The sequence below is a fragment of the Tursiops truncatus genome, chromosome 4 (assembly GCF_011762595.2).
Source record: "Tursiops truncatus isolate mTurTru1 chromosome 4, mTurTru1.mat.Y, whole genome shotgun sequence".
NCBI lineage: Eukaryota > Metazoa > Chordata > Mammalia > Artiodactyla > Delphinidae > Tursiops > Tursiops truncatus.
In genome coordinates this window covers 66,729,127-66,749,397 of record NC_047037.1, presented here as the reverse complement: position 1 = coordinate 66,749,397, position 20,271 = coordinate 66,729,127, and the positions used below count along the sequence as shown (strand labels likewise).

Genomic DNA, 20,271 nt, shown 5'->3' with positions numbered 1-20,271 from the left:
TGACTCTAGAAAATTGTCACATCAGCACAATATTTTAATACTCTAAGGTTATTACAAAGTATAAGGCCATAAAGCCCTGTACTCCTATAATAAATTTATGCCAGATTTGGTTTAACTTGAGTTTAGACTATCTATAGAACTCTATTTGATTTTTCTGGCACCTTTCATTTAAACAGTTCAAAGCTATTTGCCTCTTTCATGTGTTAGCTTAGCTGTTCTTAAGTCCTTGTGAAGTAGACAGATCAGACTAAATATGCCCTAGTTTTCAGGTGGAAAAAAATGAGATAGATAAAGAGATATTCTAGGTAACACAGTGCAGAGCTAAAACTCAGTTTTTTACACAGCTGAGTAAAGGTCTTTCACTAGCTTCTTAACCAAGAATGAACACCAGTTTTCATCCATTACTTGAGGCTGAAAAAATTATACTGAGACCTGTGCTTAGGTATACTCCATTATTACATCCAATCCTTATTCCAAACTTAGCAAATTTGGAACGCTCTTATGCCCATTTTATAGATGAAAATACAAAGGACTATAAAGGTTAAGCGATTGCCGTTATCATAGAGCCAAGCAGGGTCAGAGCTGGAATTTAAACCTAGATCTACGTGTTTTGTAGCCCTTGCTCTTAATCCCAGCTGACACTGTCTCACACTACACTGTGGTCCTGACCTACCTGGGGCCAGCCCCAGTGTTAATAGTGTGATGTGACTCTTATATGAGGCTGATTCTTACAATTAGTGGTACACTGGAAAAGCATACTTTTCAGTATGAGAAGTTAGCTATTAATACTAAACTTGTCAACAGTACTTCTTAATAAAATGTTAAAAAAAACTTTTTTTTTTACTCACCAAATATCATTTATGTAAAAACTATTTCAAACACATCATTTTAGGAGTCATAGTATGTGCCACAAATATAAAGAAATGTTTCTGACTCAAAGTCTTCTCATTCATTCATTCACCCTTGAGTATTAATCAATAAACCGCATGCCAGGCACTTTTTGAGGTTCCGAGAGTAGAGCACTAAATAGAACAAAGAATCCACCCTCATGGGCTTATCATTAACAGAAAAATGGAATCTGACACATCTAAATAGCAAGGAAAATGTTATAAAACAGGTGTGTGTTGATCTCTTGCCAGCTCCCCCTTTCTCTTCACCTTATTCCAGACTCTTGAGGATGAACTTGAAATTCGGGCTGGATGGGCCTAAGACTATCGTTGGGCCTATGCGTCAGTGCTGTAAGTCAGGTTCTCTGGGATTTTCTCTTCTTTTCATAAGGTAAGATAAAAATGTAGGCCAAGGACAGGTTTTTCTTGGAGCTGATTTGTCTAGAAAATTATTTCAAATTGAGGAATATTCCATAAAAAGTAATGGAAAACTTTGGGGTCTAATCTACTATTCAGAAAAATCTGACCATGAAAAATTAAATTAACTAAAAAAAAAAAGAAATAAAAAAAGAAAAATAATTAAAAGCTATTAGACTTATGTTAGAAAAGGAAACGAAGAAAATATTTTACATTATAAGTGTTTATGTATGTGGTAAGGGTAGCTTCAGGGCATTGTTGAACTATAAATACCCATTAACCTTAGTCTGTAGTATCTGATGAGCTCTCTCTACTTCTTATAAGCAGCTGCTTCTCTAGGCCCTTCATGGGCCTAAGACACAAAGGGCATTTTTAAACATAATAAACTATTCCTGAAAATAAATCCTGCAAACTTTTTGATGATTTGAAAATCATTTATTTGGAATCCAGGGAAAAAAAAAAGGTATGAACGAAGATCTCAATACCCAAAGAATAATAAAAGCATGTTTCCAAATATAAGAAATGGGTTAACAGTAAGTGGATTCCACTATGAAGCAAACACTTGTCTGACCAGAAGACAAGTCATTCATTTAGTTGAGCCATCAGTTCCTCATTCTGAATTTAAAAGAGAGAAGTTAAATAGGAGAGCAACTTTTCAACCACATAATGGTAGCCATGGCAACCTACCGCAGTATATAGGTAAAGCACAGCATAAGAAATGATTTTGAGATCCTTGAGAGGAAATAAATCATGTGGTGAGGTACGGGGTGTGGGTGAGGGGATGGCATGACTAAATAAGAACAAATATGCCCATTCAGTAAACCTACAACTTTTAAAGAACTATGTTAAGGCACAAGGATGGAAGACACAGTTCTTAACCTGAAAGTAAGCAGTCTAGTAGAGGATTGCAACAAATGCTGTGAAAGGCATATTGGGGTGGGGAAGTGGAGGAAGAAGACCAAACAGAAAACATTTAGAAACTCTTCATGGAGAAAGAAGATCTGAACTGGATCTTAAAGGATGTGTAGATTATTAACAGTTATTCAGGAGGAGGGCAGACATGGAGAAGGACGCTCCAGGGACAGGAAAAATTGTAAACAACTTCCCTTCACTCTTATAGCATTTTGCCCTCCATGTTAGTACTTAACTAATTTTATTATAATGACCTATTTTCACTTATCTCTTTCTCCAGAACATTTACTTCTATGGGGTAAAGTGGTCGGGCGGGTGGATGAGTACTGTATCTGCATAGCCAGCTACTTGCCCAATACTGGACACGTGGTAAATGCTCAATACTTTGGTGTTGCATGATTAAAAATATGAACTGAACCAGAGAAGCAAAGACATAGACATGGAGCTGCAAGCTCATGTGGTATGCAAATGATAATAAAAAGGTGAGTATATAGACTTATAAGACATGGGATGGGTGAGTTGTAGGATGGGTGGGGAAAGTGGAAGTAAGGATACAAAGAGTTAAACTGAGATATGAGGTTAAAACAGTTAGAAATATCTATTGACATTTTTGCTTCTAAGATTAAGTTGTTATAAAATACACCACACTTGTTCACAAAGACTCATAAGAGTTTTATACATCAGTCACTTTCAATGAGCAGAACTATGTCATGCATAGACACAGCTGAACTGTATCTATGCGATAGATACTTACAAAATCTCCTCTATGTGCCAGGCACTGTGTTAGAAGCTGGGCATACGGTAAGTAGCCAGTAAAAACAGAAATGGCCCTTATTTCCATGGAATTTTCTAGTCCAGTCTAATTCATTCAATTATTTAATCAATTCCTAAATATAAAGTATATTGGCTCAGTTTTGTGATATGCACTTGATAGTCAAGGGAAAGCAAAGGAGAGAAGTCACTACTTAGTACAGAAGAGAGAAATGCAATCATTATAGTAACAAAGATGCTATGCAATCATTATAGTAACAAAAATGAGATATAAATTAAGTGCTGTCAAAATGTAGAGTGGGTGATTCACTCAGCCTAACTGAACCTCAAGGTTTCACAGATATCTGAACTGAGTTTCAGTTTAAAAGATGAATCTTAGGTCCTCAGAAGCCCTGAAATTACATGTAGAATGCTATGTGTATATATGCATATATACATAATTAAATATGTATAGTTTGGAAAGAAAATATGGAATTAAATATGTATATTAAATTAAATATGTATAGTTTGGAAAGAAAATATGATACTCGCTTCCTTCATACCAAAGGTTAAAAATCACTATATAGGGACTTTAGGAAAAGGGAGGAGATAAAGAACCAAACTAAGCTGTCAGATCAAATTGAAACAAGCACTTTAAAAATAAAGTCTATTAGATAGACCTTGGACTAACTTTCCAACCATATGTGCTATGCCAACAAGAAGGCCAAGCCTGGCACTGTGTCAGAAATGTGCTTTCCTAATGGCAGTTTGTCAGAAAAAGCAAAGATTTTCCTATTTTCTGAGAGAGATTTATAAACAATACCTGAACAATTCTGCTTAATTTCACACTGAAAATTAAAGGTGGATGTAAAATACCAATTTTGATGATCACACTGAGGACAAGGACAACCAGCTTTTTGAAAATTGATATCCAGAATGATATCTACTCTGCTAAATAGCAATTGAGAGCATTTCAGCAGCTGCTATAAACGTAACATCCAAAGCACCCAATAAAGTGGTCCCTCTGATCCTTAGTAAGAAGGGGAAAACTGACTTTGTTTTTATAAGTGTCTTTAGGAAAAATAATTCCAATACCTAATTATAACAATGAGAAAGAGAAAGAATCCAGTAATATGAATGTTAAGATGGCTCGCCATATTTTAAAGCTCAGTTCTTTGAATACATTTCATAATAATAGTAAAAACAACAACAAGATCACGCTTACCTATGTCCTTACTACTATATATTTGGAAGACCCTGTGAATAAACAGGTAGCCCCCAATTTATATACATGCTGTGTTCCAGAAGTTCTTTTAGAAGCTGGCTATTTGAAATTCAGTAAATCACTTACTAACCATGTTTTGCTTTCCAGGCTGGTTACAAACCCTGGCTTCCTCAACATTTACTGAACATCAATTTGACTCCAGGATTGTTGAACTAGAGAACTGTGAATTCTGGGCGCTGAATGAAGAAAACCATGCCATGCAGAAGACAGGATGAGAGAAGAGAAGACATGCAGAGGAAGAAAAGTTCAATCCTGCCCCATAACCTAAGATTCTAAAACACAAACTTTAGATTTTCTGTTCCCTCCAATCTCAGCTTTTCTGCGCACCTTATGATTTTCCAGGGCTCTCTTTTCACAGGTTTCCTTATGTTCCACAGTCCAGCCTACAACCCAATCTGTGTTCAAAGATTGCTCTGCCCTTCAAAGTGCCCTACCCCCCAGAAGTAAAGACTAGACCACCCTCTCTGTGCCATTTCTGGAGAGCATAGATCTTGGAACCACACAGAACTGGCCTGAAATTCCAGATTCTCCTATTATCAGCTGGATTATTTTGAGCAAATTATATAAGATAATGTAAAAGTCTGGGCTCTTGATACAGATTGCATAGTGCTGAATCTTGGACAAATCACTCAACCACTCTACACCGCAGTTTCCTTGACTACAAAAGGGAGAAAACAAGAGAGTCCACCTCACGTTGAGATATTGATAATGAGTGAAATTATTAAAGCATTTAGAAGAATTACTGTGCTCGATAAATGTTTATTATTGTTTATGTCTCCAAACATCTGTTTCCTAATCTATACAAGGATGATATCTACCTTGAAGGATTGTGATGAGTATTACATACGATAACATATAAAGTACGTAGCACAATGTATTGCACTAGTAAAATGCAAGAAATGTTAGTTTCCTTTTCCTTCTTTCAATTCATCAGTTTTCATCCTTCCGCTAACAGGGAAGCAAATTTTGCTGGAACTGAATAATGTGTCTTTTAACTCTCATAGAGTTATTTGTATTACTAAAAGAGACAATTTCTACAATGCCAAAGTAGGGAATTCAGCTGATACCAACTGAAAGAGGACTACTGTAGGAGGGTCAAATACCTTGGTGGATGCAGGGAGTGACTGTAGAGGTGGAAAGCAAAAAACAATAGCATCATTGCTACACAGTGATAGGAAAATGCAGCTACCAAGAACCCTTATTTTGGAAGAGTGGAAGCACTCTTAGGAGTAAAGGTGTCAATTACCAAAACGTAAAGAAATGAAAAGCAGTATAACACACATCCATAGCAACCTTTTCATAATCAGAGAATAGAAAGGCTGGCTGGTTACTGGTTATCCTCTTTAGTCATCTGCACACTGTTGGTTATCTGCCATGGTGATGGTTTTACCACCATGACTTTTTTTTCTTGGTCTTCTTTCCAGGCTTTGTGCTTTCATTCACCCCATAAACATTCTCTCCAGATTTTTATCTTAGCCCTTTTCTCTTCTCACTTTAGTTTGTCTTCTTAAGGGCTTCAACTATCACATAGATGTATCCAATTCTCTGTCTCCAGCTTTGATTTTGTTTTTTTTATAAGCTCCAGACCCATACACATGTAGCCACTACCTATTGGTCACTGCTACCTAGATGTCACACAGATAAATCTAACTCAATATGACATGATCTAAATTCATTACTTGATCCCCAAACCTCTTCCTCCTCTGCTATTTCATACCTTGGTTAATAGCACTGACATCGGTCCAATCGGGAAAACCAGAAGTCTGGGAATCATTGGAGATACAGAGATGGATATGGCATAACTTTGCCCTCAAGATACAGTCAATCTCATAGAATACCTGCATGTAAATCTGTCCCTCCTCTTAAAACCAACAATAAATTCTCTTTGACACTCTTGTAGAACTTAGAATTCTACTTTTTGATAAGAACAGGAATTCTTATTTATAAATTTGTTTGAATTAAACTGAGATCCTTTGGGACTATGTTGGGGAGGGCACATATCACATTCATTACCGTGTACCCACCAGACCCCAGATATATTGCATTGAATACAGTTGATCTTCAACAAGTATGTATTGAATATATGCATGAATAAATGGTTATAAAACAATAAAGGAAGTGAAAAGTGACATTGAAACAGTTACAAATAAATAGCTAATTGAGGGTATATGAGGGAAAATTTATTTCAGCTGGAGAGTACAGGGAACATTTAACAAAGGTGTAGAATTTGATTTGTTCTAAAGGAGAAAAAGAGGATGTTCCAGGCAGAGGGAATACATGAGGAAAAAGAGGAGAAAATAATAGAATATGTATAAAAGTAAAATTCTTTTTTCAGACCATAAAGTATTCAAAATATAGAAAAAGTGAATAGGATCTCATTAGAAACGGGAGACCTTGTTGCAGATAAATAGATGAACATAATTTTTTAACCAGAAGACATATTACACTTATTGATGTCAAATTGTTAATATAATTCTTTTAATCCTTTTTACTATGGAAAAGTACAATCATAGAATAAACAGTGATCCCTGTACCCATATCTCTAGTCAAAAGTACCAATTCAGGCTATGTCTTATTTCATTTATACCCACTCACTGCATCCCAGTATTATTTCAAAGCAAATCACAGACATTATACAATTTAATTTGTAAATATTTCTGTGTGTACTTCTAAATGACAAGACCCCTCCCGAAAACAAAACTACATTACCATTATCATAATTTGAAAAGTAATAATAACTTATTGATATCATCAATATTCTGTCTGTGTTCATATTTCCCTTTCTCATAACATGTTTTATAGTTAGTTTGAATAAAACATGATCCACTTAAGGTCCATGCATTGCAATTGGTTGTTATATATCTTAAATCAGTCTCCTCTACCTCCCCTTCCTTTCCTATCATCTCCCTTCCTCTTAATCATTTTACTATAGAATGAAGCATATATGAAAAACACTCAAAACATATGTGTGAGTTAATGAATTAGTATAAAGCAAATACTTTTAAAACCACCACTCAGGTCCAGGAATAGAACATTACCAGTCACCCTTGAAAGCCTTCCACATGCCCCATGTCAATCACACCTTCTTTACTATCCCCCAAAGTAGCAACTATCTATACCTTCATAGAGAAGTCACTTCCTTGTTTTCATGTACGATTTTATCACTCATATATGTCCTTAGATACTATATTCTCATCCACTCTAGTGTTTTAACTGTTTTACGTTTCTTTTAATCTATACATCCCCACTCTATGCCTTTCTTTTTTTGCAATTTATCTGTTGACTAACACAAGACATTTGGTCTGTAGTGTGTCTCACAATTTAGATTTTGCTGATTGCAAACTCATGGTGCAGATCAATACATTCCTCTGTTCTCTATATTTCCTGAAAAATGGCAGCAGGATCCAAAGGTTTTATCAGACTCAGATTGAATCCATTTGGCACAATTATAGGTAATATTGTGTTCTTTCATCAGAAGAAAAGTGGCTGTTTCTCTCCTTATGATATTAACACTCAATGATGCATAATGCTTAGATTTAGTAATTCATTGGGGTTTGCAAAGTGATTATATACTTTTATAAAAATACACTTCCCTGCACTATGTCATTACTCAATATATCAATACATTTCTTATAGAAAAGGCAAAATAAAATCTTGGCTTTTTTTCGCCTTTATTTACCAGTTTTCAAGGTAACGTTTTTATTTCTTATTCTCATCCAAATGTGGCCATATTTTGAAATATCATTATGAACTTACGGATTTAAATTTAATTCATGAGATTCGACCTATTGCAATTAATATCCTTACTAAAGTTTAAATTGTTCCATCTTTGGCCAATGAAAAACTCTTAAGTCACTTCATTAATGGCTTAAACAGAGACAGATACTAAAGTTTTCAACTAGGATTATAGAATTGTCTATTTCTTCTTTTAACTTTGTCAACTTTTCCTTCATGTATTTTGAAGCACTGTTATTAAGCATATATACTTTTTTATTATTTTCATGCCTTCCTGATGAGTTGACCCTTTTATTATTCTGAAAAGTTCTTTCTATCTCTGATAATATTAATCATCTTACAGTCTACTTTATATGATATTGGTATATCCATTCTAACCTTTTTATTTTTATTCATCATTTATTTTTGATCAACATTTTTTCTCCATTCCACTTTCTTTTAATCTTAAGGTATTACTTGTTGTGTTTATTTTCTATTTGCTCCTCTTAGTTTAGATTTATTTCTGAAATAATTAATTTTCTTCTAAGTTTTTACTGAGTTGTATAATTTCTGGAATTTTCTAATTTTTATTTGTTATCCTCTCTCATCTTGCATCACTTCTTAATGTCTTTGTGCCAATTTTTGAAACAGTAGGTTGCAATAGGTTGTTCTGGAATGCTTTTATTTTTTTTCTATAGAAATGTTATTCTGCTTCTTCTTCTCCTTTTTTTTTTTTTGGCAGTATGCGGGCCTCTCACTGTTGTGGCCTCTCCCGTTGCGGAGCACAGGCTCCAGACGCGCAGGCTCAGCGGCCATGGCTCACGGGCCTAGCCACTCCGCGGCATTTGGGATCTTCCCGGACTGGGGCATGAACCCGTGTCCCCTGCATCGGCAGGCAGACTCTCAATCTCCTTTTTTTCTTATAGCTTCGAATGGGATTTTATCTTGATTCTTTTTGTTGCTCATTATTATGTAAAACTAGTTTTCCTGACCTTTACGATTTGTCAGGATTTTCCAATTTCACAGAGATCCTTCTTCAAAACTACAGTCTTGAGATTTCCTGATTCTGTTCGGCTCCTCCATTCTCAGCAGGTTCTCCTTCCTTCTTCTACATGACCCTGATCCTGTTTATTTTGATTCCACTCCTAGCAGTTTTTCCTCAGTGTGGGTGGTTGTTTTTCAGAGTTCCGAGGCACTAGAACTATTCCAATTCCTTCAAAATATCTTGCTATAGGCTGCTTGGACTCACTCTCTATTAGAGAGCAAAATTTCGGCTGCTATTCTCAAATTGCTTCACCCACTGGCTTTTTGGGGTTTCTCCTCTTCCTGAGTCTGCCAGATGCCATATTATTTCCATCAGCTTCCTTCTCTATAGACTCTGATTCTATATGGGTTGTACTGGTGATTTATCTCACTTATTTTACTGAAAGTGATTCTTATGGATAACTTGTCACTGAGTTTTGTTTTAAATGTTTTTCAGGAGTTTTTGGCTTTGGCTCAGGTGGATATTTGAAGAGATTAGAAAACTATGCTGCTGTCCCAAGTGTCACCTTCCAACACTTTCATATTTTGATTAAATACTTTCCAAAGCTCTCAGATGTGTGATAGACCACAGATCGACCGTGCCCACAAAGGAAGGCAAACGTGAAAACACATACAAATAATCAAATACAGTACTTATTAACCAAAGAGCTGAAAATCACCAGATGAATTAGCAGCTTCTGACTTCACTCAGCAGTGAGTAGAAGTGGGCAATATTTCTCAAATTGTATTTCACAGGAAGTTAATAGAAATAAGGTAGTTCTGGTAGTCCAGTGAATGTAATTTAAGACATGGTGGGTTGAGGCAAAGCATCTCCACCACTTCCTTTAAAATGGTACAAAGTGAGGAAGCCGTAAAAGATTTGTATAAAGTTATTAAGGAGGAAATGATGATGAGAAAAATCTCAGTTTCTATATTAACTCAACAAATAATCATTGTCATTTTAGAGAGGGTAAATGCCCTCTAGTTTGCTTACCATATACCAAGTGATGGTTGGCTTGACACTAGAAGGAAAAAATCCATCGATGTTTGGACAAGTGATCTTCTGAACACCATATTCTAAATATAATTTATGCACAGGAAGTTTCATGGGAGAATTGAAGCAGCTATCTTTTTGAACCACTTCCAGAGGAAATGCAACTTTGCTGCAATATGTAGTGTTCCTGAAAAGAAAAATATGCAATGAATGGGCAGTCTCATTTGCATTTGTTTTGATGCAGCAAACACATTAAAATGAGCTAAGTGAAGTACTGCTGTGTATTGAGACTTTATGTATATATTAAGTTCATGTAACAATTAAATGTGTTATGGAGGTATTTTCTATAACAACTGACACAACAGAATAAAAACAGACACAATTAGCTACTATTGATAAACTATTTAGATTTTTAGATATGTTCCTAAACATACATATGTATGTGTGTGTATATATTCATGTATATAATGTTTAATTTTACCCTTAAAACATTCTTAATAACACTCAGTACTGGTAAGGCACAGGTAAGAACAGCATATTAACTCATGGTTGATAATGGTATAAACGAGTTCTGGAAAATTAAATATGTTTCCAAAAACATTTTTAAAAGCCTGAGCCTTTTCCCTTGTAAGCTTATTTCTGGAGATTTTTTCACATGATAGACGTAGGAAAAGTGAGAATAGAGAGAGCACATGATCAAAACTGCCCATCCTGTGTTATATCAGCAAGGAAGATATTGGAATCAGTAGAAAAACGTATGAAAAGGAAGACTGTAAAAAAAAAAAACATGGTACAACCATCCAAAGTTATTGTACACATATATAAAAAAATCAAGCATGAAGGAAAAAACTAACAAACACATAAAACATGTTAAGATGGCTGGGGAGGGACTTCCCTGGTGGTCCAGTGAAGACTTCGCCTTCCAGTGCAGGGGTTGTGGGTTTGATCCCTGATCGGGGAGCTAAGACCCCATGTGTCTTGTGGCCAAAAAACCAAAATATAAAACAGAAGACATAGTCAATAAAGACTTTAAAAACGGTCCACATCAAAAAAAAAAATCTTTAAAAAAAGAAAAAAAAAGATGGCGGGGAACTGTATTTATACCTTTAATGTTTGTGTAAGTCATTTCATTTGCCTGGGGGCTTCTTCTTTTCCCATCATCCTACCTTTCACACTGAGGTCTATGTCATTCTCTACACACCCCATATCTAAATTAGGACTCTCATCCTCTCAGCACCTTGGACAATTCCTTGATTGAATTTATCATGGTTCACACAAAGTCACGACCATATGTGTTTTCTTTTATTTCTTTCATCTAGTGCAGTGCCTAAACTTTCAGTAGGCCCTGAATAAATATTTTTTGGATACATGGAATATACATAAAACTGTATTACATATATGAAAACAATAAAGGGAGTATAGATAATAAAATAACTGATTTTTTAGGGTGGTATGTAAATGGGTCATTCATTGTCCACCCCTTTTTGTGATTTCTATTTAAGACATATTATATACTCAATAACTCATGAATTAAGACTAAATCCAATGGAAAGTGTGGGAGAATTCATTACCCTCCCCAGGATGGGAGGAGAGAGTGTTTAAGGATGACTTATGACAATGGTAATAAGGTGGAAAGGGAGAGTGGCAGGCACAATCTTTACCTACAGATAACAAAAGGTCTTCCAAGTAGAAGTATCCTATAGGTGGAAGTTATAGCAGGTAAATTTTAGCTTAATAAGATACACTTCCTGACTATAAAATCAAGTGATGAACAATAAATGGACTGACTTTTCCAGCTCCGTAAGTCAAATCTGGATGTTATCTTAACAGAGGTACTGAAGCAAGAATACAAGCAGTAAAATCCTAGAGGATGAATCTTAACTTTATTTTCTTAATGACATCAGGCCTATGATTTCACATGGTTCAGTTTAAGGTTATTCTCAGTTTAGGAATCACCACAGGACAATGGGAAGCTTCTGGTACCCCCACCAGATAAGTTTAATTAAAATTTTCTTTAGAAGATAGGCAGACAGGTAAACTGAAGAGATGGCAATCTGGAAATTGATAAATAACACTAAAGGTATACTCAGGCCTAGATAGTCATGAGCCCTGTTCCTATAATATAAAAGAAGGCTGGAAAAGTTTGGAGGAGAGTTCTAAAGAAGTAGTGGGTTGCTAAGGAAAAAAAAAAAAGAGAGATACTGAAGCACTAGAATGCATAGTAGAGACCAAGGTCAACCAGAAAGCTACTGATGACCCTTCCCCAGGTATTTGCCAAGGTGTATGTGTGAAATGTTACTAGATTAACAATTGCCAAAGATGAAAAGGAGCTCAAAGAACATTTAGGCCAGCTTTCTCATTGTGTGGGTATAGATACCAAAGCTGTATTAGGGCATAAACAATGGACACATGCGTATTGCAGGCTCCTTGGAAGCTCACATCCCAGTCTAGAGTTCACTCCAACAAAATTAAATAGAAGGGGTAAAAGCCTCAGAAGGGACTTAAAAGGTTACAAGGGACTCCCAAAGCCACAGTGATCAATATGCTTTTTTCTGTGATAGAGAAGTCCTTTCTCACTAAATCAGAACATTGTTTAAATTTATCAAAACATAGTCATAGTTCTCCATCAGAGAACAGTTATAACATCCATGAGAGACAAGGAGCATTCAGAAGAAGGTCTGGGCTTACATTATTATTCTGTTATGCTCTTCTGTTATTGTTATGTCATCCAGCTCTATCACTATGGGCTGAATTGTGTCCCCCACCCCAAATTCATATGTTGAAGTTGAATACCTTAGAATGCGACTGTATTTGGAGATAGGTCTTGAAAGAGGTAATTAAGGTAAAATGAGGTAATATGGGTGGGCCTTAATCCAATATAACTGATGCTCTTATAGGAAGAGGAGATTAGGACACAGAAGACACAGAGGTGAAATGATGTGAAGATATGGAGAGAAGATGTCTATCTACAAGCCAAGGAGAGAGGAATGAAACCAACCCTGTTGACACCTTAATCTTGGAATTCTAGCCTCCAGAATTATGAGAAAACATATTTCCATTGTTTAAGCCACCCAGTCTGTGGTATTTTGTTATGGAAGACCTAGGAAAGCCAATGTACTATTAAATAGTAGGAAACTATATTTAAAAAAAAAATTCACAACTCAGATGGGAGTTTAAAAACTAAAATAAAGCCTGGAAGCTAAAAAGGGACCTCAGGAAAAAAAGTAGCCAAAGTACTAAGCCTTAAAATGGTTATTTTTCAGAAGGACCCTCAATTTTTTCAAGGTTTTTTTTTTTCCCCCCCAGAGGAAAAACAAAATTAATCTGTTGTAAAAGGAAAATTGGTATATTGTGAAGTAAAATGCAAAATGTACATGAACTTTCAGAGAAAAAGTGGATTTGAAAGAATTTTTGCAGTAATGGTAGGGTGCTTTTGATTATACTCTTAGATTCCCAGAGATCTGGTATTCATTTGCTTTTTAGGGAAATTTTGGTGGAAAAGTTTGAAAAGCACTGTTCTAAGTATATTTAATGCCTCTCAGATATTCTTTCCTTTATATGGCATCCTGAGGCTTTGTTTGTGCTAGGTACTTAAAAAGTTGCCAAGATTAACAGATACGAATGGGCTCTACTGCCTACCCTGTTCATTGTCCAGGGAAACGGATATACCTTCAGGTGAGGCAGACGTGGAGGCAGATTCATGTCAGGGAAAGGGAACAAATGAACAAGCCTCCACCTCTAGACAACCCCGATGTATGTCAGGTTTGAAAAGGAACCACCTATTGAGAATGTTCTCAGAAGCTCAACCATTTTCTCTGCACATCTCTTTCAGCTAACCTCAGCTAAGCCAATGAGGTGAAGTGTAAATCTCTCTACATGCTTCCTTCTTCCCCTTCCCGCCTTCACAGCCCATGCATCGTTTGGAAAACAGTTCAGGAACGAAAGGGAAAAGAGAAAGTCACCATAAGGGTCAGGCTACCTTAACATGCAGGTATAGTTGCCTGTGTCATTGAGGAGTGTGGGCCGGAACCAGAGCACATCTTTCTCCTTACTAATGCGGTTCTCAGGGAGGCGGAAGTTAATCGGCTCCTCAAGGTCCCGGTCCTGCCTTGTCCAATACCAGATCAGAGTAAGGCCTGCTGAATGGGCTGTACTGTAGTTATATTTCAAGAAGTGTTCAAAGAGTGGGCACTTGATACGAGCTGGCTCATCTTCGTACACTTGGATCTGCCTCATGGTATCTAGTCCCCAGTCATCACAGCGTTCTGGAACAGTCAAAAAGAAAGAAAAGGCAGAGGAGTCATCTCATCTCCAGAGAACACACCTTCTCTTTAGGATACCGCAGTATTTTCCGGACCCTCCTCTCGGGTCGTATTCATTAGCCTCTTTCTAATAAATGCATGTAATAGACAGCTGTGGTGTGAGGAGAATTCCCCTCATTCATTTATTATCTTTTGACTATCCATTGGATAACAGTGTGATCTGATAGCTTGATCCTGTTGAACCCTACAAGGTATGGGGGAGAATCTCACCTGGAAAAGAAATCATGTACTCTTTCACTCCTCTGGGGACAAAAGAGGTTCTAAGGAGAAGATTGTAACTGAAATGGCAACGCTCTAAGATTCCCAGTTCTCCCCTGGTCTTCACTGTCCAATAGCAGTAAAATGCAAGCCACATAGTTAATTTTAGGTGTCCTAGTTGCCACATTAAAGAAATAAAAAGCAGGTAAAATTAATTTTTATAATGTATTTTGTTAAACTCGATATATCCCAAACATCCCAAATATTGATAAGCTATTTTATACTTATATTCTTTTTTTTTTTTTTTTTGCCGTACGCGGGCCTCTCACTGTTGTGGCCTCTCCCTTTGCAGAGCACAGGATCCGGACATGCAGGCTCAGTGGCCATGGCTCACGGGCCCAGCCACCCTGCGGCATGTGGGATCTTCCCGGACCGGGGCACGAACCCGCGTCCCCTGCATCGGCAGGCGGACTCTCAACCACTGCGCCACCAGGGAAGCCCCTATATTCTTTTTTGTAATAACTCTTCAAAATTCAGTGTATTTTACACTTACTGCACATATCAATTTGGATTAGTCATGTGTGTCTACTGGTATTAGATTAGACAGCCAAACTGACTACAATACACAAGAAAGCTTCCTAGTAAATAAGAGACCACATGTAGTAGAGCTGAGGCACCCTTGCTGACAGCTGCACCCTCCAGAAGCACAGCTGTCAGACCTCTCTCTCTACAGCTGACCAAAGATGTAAGAGCAAGCTCAGCCTATATCACCAGAACCACCCAGAAAACCTATAGACTCATGAGCAATAATACATGTGTAATAAATTAAATGAAGTTTATGATCGTTTGCTAGGCAACATTTTGGGCATAAGCAGACAGCTAACCGAACAACTAAATTAGTGACTAATTTTGATAAAAGCAAAGCATTTGAAGCTTTATGACTTACAAAATGTTTTGTAAGTAAGTAATACATTTCTAAGTAAATAATAGACCTCCAGGAAAGCTAACAAACTGACTTTTCCAAGAATCAACAAATTTCCATTGTTTAAAATTTCTGTGCTTCATTCAGAAACATGTTTTAAAATCCAATACACAAGAAAGAACTGGAAAGATCAAAGTGTTGTTCACATTAATACAAATTGATAATAAAATATTTTTATTAAACATCTATCATAACGTTCTTTAAATATATTTTCATTAAAACTGCATAGTTGCAGAATTAGCTCCTTCAGTTAACAGCAAGTTATAACCATAGTTTTTTCAGTTAAACATGTCAGATTGAATACATGCATCCAGTTTCACTCCTTTATGAAACTCCACTAAAACTAAAATAATTTTCAAGACGTAAACCCAAGTAATAGCAATAACAAGAGGAAAGATAATAGCAACATCAAATGGACAAGTGGTGACCAGCTTAGCACATTTAAAACGAAAAATCCTAAATGAAGAGGGGAGAGCTGGAGAACAAACCAATCTGCAATGCAGAATGCAGAGAAAACCCAGGAGGAGAAACTGTCAGTATCAAGATAAGTAATCACTAGTACCATACACTCCATATTTCTGAGTTCTCTTACTAGGCATATTGTAAGATTGTACTTTTATGCCCCTCTGAAATAAGGGGATGTCATGTGACTCACTTTGGCCAAAATGATGTACTGAGCGTCACCTGTGTTGAGTGTTTTAAGGGCCAGAGTATATTTCACCATGCTTCCTTTTCTTCTGCCTTAGCAAATATGAAAGCACAGACGTCGAGACTCCTTTAGCTTGGTTCCCTTGGTATGGATGACACACAGCAAAGCTTTGCTATTTTAAGTCATAGAGAATTGGGATTTGCTTACTACCAATATGAACAATCTATCCTATCCTGGCAAATGCAACCAGATACCTTAAAAATAAGCACATAGGTGAGACAGTAAAATAAGGAGAACTGGATGAACGCTATGTCAAAAAGTGACATCTTTGGTTCCAACCCCACCCTCCTAGCACTCAGGAACCTTTCCCACTGCACTCCAAGGATAGGAGCAGCCAGATCTTTACTCTCCAGGCAGGAGAATGAATGAATCTTCTCCAGAAAATCTGACTACTTTCAGAAGAAAGATCTAACAATCTTAGTGTCAGAGTTTTTTTTTTTTTTTAACAACTTGTACAGCCATATCATCATATCATCCAATAGAAAAGCTCAAGGTTAACAAGTCTCACATTCACATTTAGAATTTTTAATCAGCTTCTTAATCACTTCTTCTTAAATATGAACAAACAGCCCCAGGAGACATCTGAGAAAAATCTCTACTATAGAAGGTAACATCCAAAGAAACATTGTAAAAGAAAATTTGATAAAACCAAGATTATTCAAGAAAAATAAATCTTTTAAAAGAAAAACAAAAAAACTATCATTAACATACTCAGAGAGATAAGGAAACTTTTATATTCATGAAGCAAGAACAGAATGATATAGGAATATTCAGAGAAAAAAAGCTTATCAAAATTAAAAACATGATTGAAGAAAGGTAAAATTTAATAAATGGTTTATTTGGAAGTTAAATTTGAGAATTTTCTAAAAAGTAGAGTAGAAAGAAAAACAGAAAATAGAGAAGAAAGTTAGACCAGTCCACGAGTCTCAACATCTCAACAGTAGGATCCCCAAAAGAAAGGAAATAAAAAGAAAACTCTCCATTAAATAATTCAAAGCAAAAACAAATCTCAGAACTGAAGTCATAACCTTCTAAATTAAAAAGATCTGTCAATTGCCCCAACACAGTGGATGAAAACAGACTTACACCACAAAAATATTTTTTAAAACTGTGGAAAAAGAAAAGATCATATAAACTACCAGCGAGTAAGAAAGAGGAAAAGAATAGTCACGTACAAAAGACTAGGAATCAGAATGGCTTTGCAACTCTCAAAAACAAGACTGGAAACTAGAAGATAATGAAGCAATGCATCTAAAGGAAATTTATTTGCAATCTTGAACCTTAAACCCACCAAAATAATCATGTGTGAGTGACATTTTCAGACACATAAAGACTCAGTTATTTTATATCCTGTGTGCTATTTTTTCAAGAAGGTTCTGGGAGATTTGTGCCAACAAAATGAGAGAAAAAACAAGACGAAGGAAAACAGGAGATCAAGGAATAGGGGATGCAATTAAAGAGAGAGGGGAAGGGATTCCCAGAATAACAATGCAGGATATCCCAGGAAAGCAGCTATGCAGTAGGGCTTGGTGGTAAATCAGTGTAGATAGAAAAAAAAAAATGGAAACCCCCAATAAAGAAAAATTAATTGTAACTGATGGATTATCTGATTAGATTTGCACTGTGAAAAATGATGCTGAAGGGTAATTGAAAAGTATGAAAATGGTTACCAAAGGATACTAATTAGAGTAAGCATATGAAAGCAAGGCAATTCATAACTTCAAAAAATAAGAAAGGTAGCATAATCATAGTTCGTTAATATTTGAAGATATATTAATTGAATGATTATTGATTCAACCAAATATTGCAATAATATTATATAGAGAGGTACGAGTAAGGAAAGCAAAGGGGATAGCACTTTAGAGAGTCCTTATTTACTAAAATTTTAAAAAGTGAAGAGATAACACATAGGGTTGACCAAATGAAAAATGACAATATACACAAATTGGTTAGCAAACTGTAGATAGGAAATGCCAGAAAAAATAAATAAAATCCTCAAAAGTCATTGTCTCTGAAGAAGAGAACTAGTAGGAGCAGAGGAAAATTATGACAGAAAGAATATAATTATTTTGGTATTCCCGTTAATATATTGGCCTTAAAATACTTCCATGCATGACTTGCTTTGAAAATAATTAAAATATTAATTAGAGAAAAACAAAGGAAGGAAGGAAGGAAGTATCCACTGTGCAATACAATTGGCAAAGTCCCTCTCAGTGTCAAACCATCCTAATCACACCTACTTTCTGTGAGAAAGAAGTATTGATTTCGTTTTTTAATTCCAAAATTTGTATTAATATGCATTGGCAGGACATTCATTCACTTTTAAATTATAAGATATAGTTGAAAGAGACAGAGAGAGACAGTTGGCAGCTGACGGAGTCTGGAACTGCACTGTATTAAGTTTGTTGTCTGGATGAAGTAAGATGCTACTGCCTTCTGTATTTCATAAAAATATTCTTTATGCTGTTCCTAAAGGCCTCTCTGTCAAGAACTTTAAACTATTTGCTCAAATTTGAATGATTTTAGAGACAAGGCTATAAAATGAAAAGTATCATTCTCCTTGCAACCCCACTCAACAACATATCTCAATTCAGATCACCCCAACTTGGGTCAGTAGAACACAGTTCTGATATCATGGCTCGCTTTTAACAGGAACACTGGTAAATTGCAGAGAAAGAGGAAGCCATTCTGGGGGTTAATGTTACCTTGATTAAATGAGACTTTCAGATACCAATGATATAAATCGTTACTTTGGCCCTGGGAAGTCTTTATGGCCCTGAACAATAATTAACACCAAGACAGATGATAAGTGACAGTTGTATTTTTCTTTTGTAAAGTAGGAGAATGCTAATTGTGAAAAGGGAGATGGAAAAAGAGAGCTAGTGTAACATAACAACCACAAGCATGTACTCAAGCAGACCCATTTAGGAAGAAGTATGAAATGGAATTTTGGTGATCACTGGGGTAGACCGTGGCAGAGACTGGCCAAATGTTCATTAGTCCTGTTTTCTTTTCCTCGGCCCATATGAAACCTACATATCCTTAGCAGTTGGGTTGGGGCCATGTGATTTGGTTCTGGCCCATGAGTATGGCCAGAGATGCTGTACAACTTGAAACTCCCAGCATGATCTTTGGTGCTTTCTCTTTCCCTTCCACGGAGTCCTTGAAGACCAGAAATGTTTGAAATGTGCAGCATCACAAGATGGAAGGAGCCCGGATTCCTGCCATCAGTCAAAGCAGAGCTTCTCAGGAAAGCCATCTCACTTTCAAAGAGCTGTGACTGTGTTAAGTCAAGTCTCTATCGTTTAAGCCATTGAGATTTGGTGGATATAATCTGTTATAGCGACTAGTATCGACTAATAAAGGAAGCCAGAATTTTCCTTTCATAACATAACAATAAATCAAGAGCAGACAAGAGTTATTTTTAACATAGCATATGTTAAAGGCCCTTACACACTAAAATTTAAATACAGGTCAATCAATATTTTTGGCTAACTCCATAGACTTAATATTTTTTCAACCAAATTAAATGCAATACAGGGTCAAGGGAAAATACATCATTATACCCGCTACGTATCTCCCTTACATAATGTTTCATGGGCCAAATGCATGTATCTATAAAGTGAATCAGACTCCTCTATAATAGGGACCAAAACCACACATATTAGTATTCATGAACATTAACAAAAATGATATGATTTTTATTGAGTTTTTTCTTTGCCCATTTGAAATTAGTTCTGTGGGTTTTTTAACTTTCTCTAGCCAGCCACCTGAGGGCATTTTGTCAGAGCTTTTAAAATTATTCAATGAACAAATAAAAATAAAATCTATGGTAACGGGTTGGAGTGTCACGTAATACCAAATTAATTATATGATTCACTGCAGGCACTAGCCGAAGAAAAGACTGGGGAAAAGGCTGTTATGCAAATAGATTTGTCTCTAATAACAGCAAAGGGAATTTAGTGAATTACTGGCACAATGAATTACTTTTTTGTTTAAAATGTCCCTTCTTAACCAGTTTACTCCATAGTGGAACTCCTCTCTAAATTGGCCCCTCATCACGGGAGAACTACAAAGT

At 36.2% G+C, this 20,271-nt stretch overlaps 1 protein-coding gene and 1 long non-coding RNA gene across 4 annotated transcripts in view; one reads left to right on the top strand and one right to left on the bottom strand.

Moving 5' to 3' along the window:
- IL1RAP (interleukin 1 receptor accessory protein) overlaps positions 1 to 20,271 on the bottom strand; it is a 124,767-nt gene that overhangs the window by 33,288 nt on the left and 71,208 nt on the right. For all 3 annotated transcript variants that reach the window (XM_019946220.3, XM_004321203.4, XM_019946219.3), the window contains exons 3-4: positions 13,962 to 14,247; positions 9,983 to 10,169 (exon numbers count right to left, since the gene is read on the bottom strand). In XM_019946220.3, coding sequence (XP_019801779.1) covers positions 9,983 to 10,169; positions 13,962 to 14,247 — 473 coding nt within the window. The remainder of the gene's footprint in view (positions 1 to 9,982; positions 10,170 to 13,961; positions 14,248 to 20,271) is intronic.
- Positions 2,121 to 4,471, top strand: LOC141278569 (uncharacterized). Its single transcript, XR_012331439.1, has 3 exons — positions 2,121 to 2,189; positions 2,497 to 2,698; positions 4,339 to 4,471. It is a non-coding gene; the product is annotated as an uncharacterized lncRNA (long non-coding RNA).